Genomic DNA, 8,200 nt, shown 5'->3' on the forward strand with positions numbered 1-8,200 from the left:
ACGCCGCAGCTGCCGCCCCACGGGGCCCTCCCTGCCACCCCCTGACTCTCAGAAGGCAAAGTTATGGGGCAGAGGCTTTATTGGAGGGCTGCACTTGTGGGGCAGGCTGCGCTGGCAGCGAGGGGAGGTCAGATGGGGGGTGTAGGATGGAATAAAGGGGAGTGGGGGATATTTGGGGGGGTGGTAGGATGGAACAAGGGGGCTGGGGGACATATAGGGGGAAGAGAAAGGGCAGTGGGGAATTGGGGGTCAGGAACCTTAGGTATCCTGGCAGGTTGTGGGGCAGGGCCCTTCCCCCCAGGTGTTCAGGGGGTGGTGGGGGCAGAGGTGGGGGTTGAGGAGGTGCTGGGATGGGTCGATGTGGGGGATGGACTGGGGCAGGGGGAGATGGGGGGGGTTGGTGTGGGGTGTGAGGAAGGCGTGTGGGGCGGGGACGGGGATGTGGGAAGGGGATGTGGGAAGGCTCTGTGGGGTACAGCAGGAGATGTGCAGCAGGACCTGGGCAGGCGGAAGCAGCTCCCGGTGCCGTCGAGTCGAGGCCTTATAAGGGCAATGTGGCGGCTCCGGCGCTTCCTGCTCTCTCCCCTCACCCCCCCGTGTGACTCACGGGAACGGGGGAAGGGCCCGCGGCTGCCCTACGGCGGGAATTGGGGCAGATTTGGGGTATCAGATTGGGCTGTGGGGCAGATGGGACTGTCCTGTCCCCTCACCCAGGTGTGGGGGGGTTCCCACCGTGCCTTTACCCCTGCTGTGAGGTGACCCCCATGGCTGTGAGGTGGGGGCACACCGTCACCCCATCACTGTAGGGCCATGGCACCCCTGCATCCTGCAGGACTGTGTCCTTGCCCCCCTCCCATGCCATGTCCCAGTGATTCTGTCACCTGTGACACCTGTAAGATGTCACCTGTGTCATCCATGCTACCGTGTGCCCCCTGGTGTCCCCAAGACCTCAGGTGTACCCCGAAACTGGTGGAGCTGGAGGAGAATGGAAGCGCTGGGAGGGAGTGGCGTGCAGTACTCAGCACCTCACCAGTGACTCCCAGTTAAATCCAGCAGTAGAGGTCAGCGGGATGTGCCAGCATGAGTAGGGGGACTCAGAGCGACCCCAGTGCTGACTCATGCACGCAAGATCGCCCCCAGTACAGCCAGACATCCTTCACTGTCCCACAGTGACCCAAATATGCCTCGCAATGACCCCATAGTGCCTCCCAGTGACCCCCAGTGCACCGCAGGCGCCTCCCAGTGACCCCCAGTGCGCTCCTCAAAGCGCCTCCCAGTGATCCCCAGCGTACCAAGCGCTTCCCCTCACAGCCACAGAGCTTTCCAGTACCTGACAGCGCCCTCCAGTGTCCGAAACGCTTCCCAATATCGCCCAGCCCGCGCCAGTACCCCCTACCCAACACTCACCGGCTGTAACAGCACGGGACAGGCATCGCCCCAGAGCGCAGAGCAGCGGCGGGACAGAGTTCGTGAGGCGCCGGCCACCGCTCCCTCCCGCCGCCGCCAGCACCCCTCAGCCCCCTCAAGCTGGCGAACTCTCGCGAGAGAGGGGCGGGGCTACTCCGCCTTAGCCAAACCCGTCCCTTACCGAAGAACTCCCCTTCCCGCCTAAACGCGCTCCATCAATGAGAGGCGAGAGCGCAGAACACGCCCCCCTTTAGAGGCGGGGCTTCCCGCCCAGCCGCGCTCCCTGCACGGGGCCCCCCGCCCAGGGCGGCGCGCACGCGCCCCGCGCAGGCGCACTGGCGCCGCGCCCCCCCCGAGTCACCTTGGGGCGCCGCCGGTGCCGGACCCCGGACCGGACCCCGAAACCTCCCCGGGACCGGACCCCGAGACGCCCCCCGGGACCGGACCCCGCAACCCCCCCTGGACCGGACCCCGCGACCCCCACGGTACCACGGCCCGGCCGAGATGGCGGCGGTACCGGCGGCCGAGAGGCCCAAGACCTCCCCGAAATCCGTCAAGTTTCTTTTCGGCGGCCTGGCCGGGTGAGAGCCCCCCCATATCCCCCAAATTCGGGATACCGCACTCCCAAACCGAGAACCCCCCCTGCCAGAGCCTTCAGAGCGCCCGCAAAGCAGCCCCGGTGCCCCTCCTAACCCCTCAGCCCCCCCAGGCCCTTTGACTTCCCATCACTGCTCCCCAGAGCCTCCCCCCAATCCCTTCTGTGCCCCTCGAGTGCTCCTCAGACCCCCTCGATCCTCCCCCAAATCTCTTCTGTGCTCCTCCTAAACCCTCAGCCCCCCCCAAAGCTTTTAACGTCCCATTACTGCCCCCCAGAGCCTCCCCAAAATCTCTTCTGTGCCCCTCCTAACCCTTTAAGCCCCCCCCCCCCAGACCCTTTAACTTCCCATAATTTTCCCCCGGAGCCTCTCCAAAATTCCTCCTGTGCCCCTCAAGTCCTCCCCAGACCCCCTTCAGACAAACCCAACCCTCCCATCACTAATCAACCCTTGTCCAAAATCCGAAATTCCATCCAGCTCCCTTCAAATCCCCGCCATAGATCCCAAAACTTCTTCAGGCTTCCTCATCCCCCCAGGTTTCCCCCGAGAGGACTGTGGGTGGTTTTTGGGGGCTGTGAGTAATTTTTGGGGCCCTACTTGACCCTCTTTTCCTTCAGGATGGGGGCCACCGTGTTTGTGCAGCCCCTGGACCTGGTGAAGAACCGGATGCAGCTGAGCGGGGCTGGGGCCAAGGGCCGGGAGTACCGGACATCCCTGCACGCCCTGGGCTCCATTCTGCGCCACGAGGGGCTGAGGGGCATCTACACCGGGTATGGGCCCCCCCGGAACACCCCTGGGAGTCACTCCCATGCTGCAGGGGGTTGCTGATCACCTCCATGGGATACAGCCCCCCCCCCAAAACCCCAAGCACCTGCCAGCCTCGAGCTCTTTCCTGCCCCCCTCTCCTGCCATTCCCCGTGTCCCCCCCAGGCTGTCGGCGGGGCTGCTACGCCAGGCCACCTACACCACCACCCGCCTGGGCATCTACAGCGTCCTCCTGGAGCGTTTTGGGGGGGCTGACGGGACCCCCCCTCCCTTCCTGGCCAAAGCAGCCATGGGCATGACCGCGGGGGCTGCGGGGGCTTTCGTGGGGACCCCGGCTGAGGTGGCGCTCATTCGCATGACAGCTGATGGCAGGTAAGCCCCCAGCCCTCCTGAACATACCTGCAGCCCCCTGAGTCTGCTTTTTTGACCAAAATCGCCTTTTTTTGCCCCAAATCCCAGGCTACCCCCCGGCGAGCGCCGTGGGTACCACAACGTGTTCGACGCCCTCGTGAGGATGGCAAGGGAGGAGGGGGTGTTCACGCTGTGGAGGGTAAGTGGGGCCTATGGGACCCCTGCCACGACCCCCCTGCTGCCTCCCCGGGGATGCTGGGGGTGTCCCTGTGCTCTGGGGAGGGGCATTGGGGTCCCCCAAAGTGCCATGTGCCACACCAGGGCTGTACCCCACTGTGGTGAGGGCGGAGATCATGGTCTAGGGAGGGAGTGGGAATGCAGGGGAGGGTCTGTGGTGAGGTCTGGGGGTGCACAGGACTCACCTAAACACGCTGTTGTCCCCCAGTGCTGTGTCCCCGTGCTCTGGGGAGGGGCATTGGGGTCCCCCAAAGTGCCATGTGCCACACTAAGGCTGTACCCCACTGTGCTGAGGGGCTCTGTGGAGTGATGTGGGGGGTCTGGGGGTGCACAGCTTACCCAAACACTCCATTTTCCCCTAGGGCTGTGTCCCCACTGTGGTGAGGGGGCAGATAATGGTCTGTGGGGGGTCTGGGGGCACTGCTTACCCACACATCCTTTTCCCCCAGGGCTGCATCCCCACCATGGCCCGTGCCGTGGTGGTCAACGCCGCCCAGCTCGCCTCCTACTCCCAATCCAAACAATTCTTGCTGGACTCCGGTGAGTTCAGGGGGAGGGTCTGGCTGTGGGGGAATCCTAAATCCCAGTGCACTTTCCTCCCCTCCCCACCGTTCCCCTTTGATGTTTTGGGGTGCCCCCAGGGCATTTCCGTGACGACATCCTGTGCCACTTCTGCGCCAGCATGATCAGCGGGCTGGTGACCACGGCTGCCTCCATGCCCGTGGACATTGTCAAGACCCGGTGGGTGCATTGCTGGGGGGGCGTCCCCTTCTCCCCATTAGATACCCACAGGTCGGACACCTCAAACACCTCCTGTTTAACCCCCAAATTCTGCCCGACAGGATCCAGAACATGAGGACAATAGATGGGAAACCCGAGTACCGCAACGGGCTGGTGAGTGAGGGTGACACCATTTGGGACCCCCCTTTAATTTAGGGGAGAGCTTCTTTAGGCCCCCTTTAATTTGGGAGGGGGCTCCTCTACCATTTTGGGAATTCCCTTTCACGACTGGGGGGGTTCCACACCATTTTGCAGGTGTTTTCTCTGTCATTGGAGGTGGGGGGGGAGAAATTCAGGTCATTTTGAGGAGATGCCCATAATTTTGGGGAGCTCCCCTGGCATTTTGGAAGCTTCCCCATTATTTTCTAGGGGTAATCCCTGGTGTTTTTGCTCATAATTTTGGGAGGATTTCCCATAATTTGGACAGTGTCCATGTTATTCCAAGGAAGTTTCCCATCTTTCCTATGGAAGGGCATCCCTGGATTATATTTTTAGGGGGCTCCCCTATGATTTTGGGGGGGCTCCCCTGACACTCTGCCCTCCTGCAGGACGTGCTGCTGAAGGTGGTGCGCTACGAGGGCTTCTTCAGCCTCTGGAAGGGCTTCACCCCCTACTACGCCCGCCTGGGCCCCCACACCGTGCTCACCTTCATCTTCCTCGAGCAGATGAACAAGTGGTACCAGCGGCTCTTCCTCACTGCCTGACACCCCCGGGGGGGGTCGGGGGGCATCTGACCCCATCCCATGGGCTCTCCAGGGGCACTTGACCCCCACTGAAGGGGTTTTGGGGGTGTCTGACTTCTCCCTCAGGTGCTGTGGGGGTGCTTGACCCCCCCCCCCCCCACACACACACCACCAGGGGCTGGGGGGGAGGTGGCTCTGCAGGAATTGCCTGACCACCCCCATATCAAGGCTATGAAGTGGTCCTGGGGCCCTATGGAGGGGTCTTGGGCCCTGTAGGGGTGCAGGACCCACTCCTTAGGGCTGTAGGGATCCCTGGGGCCCTGTGAAGGGGCCCTGGACCTGATGCAGGGGTGCTGGATCCCTCCCATGGGGACACTAGGGGATGCCTTGTCCCTGTGGGGCAGCCCTCTCTAAGGACTGGAGGTGCCCTCCCCCTGTGCTCCCCTTCCCACCCCTCTGGGGGTTTTGTTACCAGCCAATATCAAGGTCACAGTGTGGGGCAGGAGCTCCCCAAAATTTCCCCCCTCCCTCCCCATCTACCCTGTGCTTCGTTATCGAATCATGGATCGTGATCATGTAATTAAAGCAAGACCCACAAACACCAGGGGGTGATTTATCTCTGCCAGGGACAGGCTGACAGCAGGGGACCCCAAAGGCACACCCCAGCAACATTCAGCAGAGCTGTTTATTGTGTCCCCACACCAAACTGGGGGGTCCTGGGGAGGCTCACCCTCACACAGCGGGGCCACCGTCACCCCAGGGCAGGTCTGATCCAGCCAGGACTGTCCGTTCCACCCCCTCCTCTGTGATGGCTGCCAGCCTGATGACACCCCCGCTGGAGCCATCCCTCACCATCGCCAGGGCCAGGCCTGGGGGAGCACAGGTCAGCACCCCCCAAACCGCCTCTGCTCCCAAATCCCCTCAGCACTGCCCCCAAACCCCCTTCCAGGGTCCCCCAAGCCCTCCATATCCCCAAAATCCCCTCCACGTCCATGAAATCCCCTCCCAGGACAAGCCCAAACCCCTAAGTGTCAGCCAAACTCTCCTCTGTGCTCCCAAATTGTCTTCCAGGGTCCCCAAAATCCCCTCCATGTCCCCAACATCTCCTCCCAGGACACCCCTTAGTGCCAGCCAAACTCTTCTCTGTGCCCCCAAATCCTCTTCCAGGGTCCCCCAAACCCTCCATGTCCCTGAAATCTCGTCCTAGGACATGCCCAAACCCCTCAGTGCCCCCAAATCCCCTTTCAGGGTCCCCCAAACCCTCCATGTCCCCAAAATCCCCTCCCAGGACAAGCCCAAATCCCTCAATGCCAGCCAAACTCCTCTGTGCCCCCAAATCCCCTTCCAGGACCCCAGGCCCCCTCTCATGACCCTTCCCCATATCCAAATTCCCCAAAATGCCCCAGAACCCACCACGGGCGACGAATTCCTGGCACTGGGAGCGGCTCATGCCAGGCTGGAACGTGGCATCCAGGAATCCATAGATGTAGGAGCTGCCTGAGCCCCCCACGGCGAAGGGCTGGCGGAGGAGGAGCCCTCCCATGGGCACCACGTACACCTGGGGGGCACAGAGGGGGCTCTAATGTGCTGTGGGGCAAAGGAAGGGCCTGTGGGGCAGAAAGGAGGGGGGGGCTGTAGGGAGAACTGGGGGTTGTGGGGCAGAAAGGGAAAACACGGGGTTATGGGGCAGAAGGGAGGGGCTGTGGGGAGAACAGGGGGTTATGGGACAAAAAGGGGGGCCTACAGGGTGGAAAAAAAATGACATTCCAGGGCAGAGAGGGGAATGCTGCAGGGCAGAAAAGGGGACACGCTGGGGCAGAAAAGGCAGCCCACCTGTCCCCCCCGGCGCGGGTCCCAGCCTGCCACGATGATGCCGGCGCTCAGCTCCTCACGGTAGCGGTAGCAGCTCTGCTGGAAGAGGCGTGCGGCCGTGCGCACCCGCGGCGGCTCCTCCAGCTCCACGCTGCGGGGCAGGGACGGGTGTGGGGCTGGGGCCACCTCCCCCAGGCCCCCCGGCCCTGCCCCGCGCCCCGGGACCCGCGGGGGTACCTGTGGAAGGCCAGCTGGTAGGCCACGGCGTCGGCCACCGCCTGCGTGTCGGCCGCCGAGCCCGAGCGGCAGCAGAAGATGCGGTCGTGGACAGGCGTCAGTTTGTCCGTCACACGGTTGGCGATGTAGGCCCTGGGGACACGGGGGTGGTGTCACTGGGAGAGCTACTGGAGGTGGCACTACAGTGACAGGCCCCGGGGACACGGTGGTGGTGCCATCAGGAGAGCCGCCCAGCTGCTGGAGGTGGCACTACAGCGACAGGCCCAGGAGAGCCACCCAAGGTGGCATCACAGTGACACCCTGACAAGAGTGACAACCCCATGATGTGGTCCCAGACCCTCGTGACGTCACTGATTGCATCACAGCACTCACCCGGTAGTGGTTCTGGAGTCGGCCCCTATCACGACACCTCCATCGAACTCCACGGCCATGATGGTGGTCTGGGGAGAAGGGAGGGGAGGGAAGGGACTGCGCTGAGACCCCCAGCCTCACAGAAACCCCCTGCCCCACGGCAGATCCAGCCCCACCGCACAGAAACCAACCCGTGCCCCGCAGAAATCGTCTTCCCTAAGAACTCCCGGCCCCACAGCAGTTCTCCCCTCCCCAGAGGAACCCCCCTGTGCCCCCCTCTCCAGGGGGTTCCTCTGACCAAAATTCCCCTTCCCGCAATCCTCGGGGCGCTCTGCTCCCCCAGCCCCAATTCCCCCCTGAGCCGCACGCCGGAGACCCTCTGCCCCACAGCGCGCCCCCTCCGCCTCACGACGCTTCTCCTGGCCCATAACGCCCCCAAGGCGACTCCGCAGCCGTCCAGGAGTGTCTCCCTGCCGCACTCACGCCGGTGCTGACGGGCTCCGCCGTCCATTCCCGGTGCAGCCCGGCGGGGCCCGGCCCGGCCCGCGGCTCCCACACCGTCACCGCCGCCATCTTCCGCCGCGCTTTACGGCGGCGCGGCCGGGGCGGCGGGCTTGGCTCGATCCTTTACGGCAGCGTCGCGGCAGTAGCGGGGGATATGGCGGCCGGCCGCCGTGGGATCGCGCCTCTCCTTGGGAATAAAACTCTGCCGCTTCTCCTCGGAAATAACACACTGCCGTTTCCCCGCGCCCCAAGCCGTGATTAACCCGCCACCTGACCGCTGCGGAGGCGGCGGTTGCTGCTGTTGTTGGGGGTTACCTGGGCACACTTAAGCTGCTGAAGGGGGAATTCCCAGGGGGGGGTCTCTCAAGGAAGGATGGTTGAAACGTGCTCGGTTGCACCTGGGCACGGAACAAAGCTCCAAAGAAAAACCGCGCCATTTCCTCGTGTTAAGGGGTTCACTTGAAGGAAGCTCTGAGT

The 8,200-nt window shown here is 63.5% G+C and overlaps 2 protein-coding genes and 1 long non-coding RNA gene across 3 annotated transcripts; 1 reads left to right on the forward strand and 2 right to left on the reverse strand.

Annotated features, from left to right (window-relative positions):
• Positions 1-61: 61 nt before the first annotated feature.
• LOC134433126 (uncharacterized) lies at positions 62-1,501 on the reverse strand. Its single transcript, XR_010031493.1, has 2 exons — positions 1,408-1,501; positions 62-635 (listed from the first exon to the last, which is right to left on the reverse strand). It is a non-coding gene; the product is annotated as an uncharacterized LOC134433126 (long non-coding RNA).
• Positions 1,502-1,820: 319 nt separating this feature from the next.
• Positions 1,821-5,420, forward strand: SLC25A11 (solute carrier family 25 member 11). The gene is made up of 8 exons (XM_063182005.1): positions 1,821-1,988; positions 2,621-2,773; positions 2,934-3,140; positions 3,228-3,318; positions 3,806-3,896; positions 3,998-4,097; positions 4,199-4,250; positions 4,685-5,420. The coding sequence occupies exons 1-8, from the start codon at positions 1,912-1,914 to the stop codon at positions 4,838-4,840; spliced, it is 927 nt and encodes a 308-aa protein (XP_063038075.1). The 5' UTR covers positions 1,821-1,911; the 3' UTR covers positions 4,841-5,420.
• Positions 5,421-5,427: 7 nt separating this feature from the next.
• PSMB6 (proteasome 20S subunit beta 6) lies at positions 5,428-7,806 on the reverse strand. Its single transcript, XM_063182006.1, has 6 exons — positions 7,703-7,806; positions 7,241-7,308; positions 6,869-7,000; positions 6,653-6,782; positions 6,233-6,377; positions 5,428-5,688 (listed from the first exon to the last, which is right to left on the reverse strand). Exons 1-6 carry the CDS (start codon positions 7,790-7,792, stop codon positions 5,552-5,554), a joined length of 702 nt encoding a protein of 233 aa, XP_063038076.1. The 5' UTR covers positions 7,793-7,806; the 3' UTR covers positions 5,428-5,551.
• Between the last annotated feature and the right edge of the window lie 394 nt (positions 7,807-8,200).

Source organism: Melospiza melodia, unplaced genomic scaffold, assembly GCF_035770615.1.
Source record: "Melospiza melodia melodia isolate bMelMel2 unplaced genomic scaffold, bMelMel2.pri scaffold_138, whole genome shotgun sequence".
NCBI classification, from domain to species: domain Eukaryota; kingdom Metazoa; phylum Chordata; class Aves; order Passeriformes; family Passerellidae; genus Melospiza; species Melospiza melodia.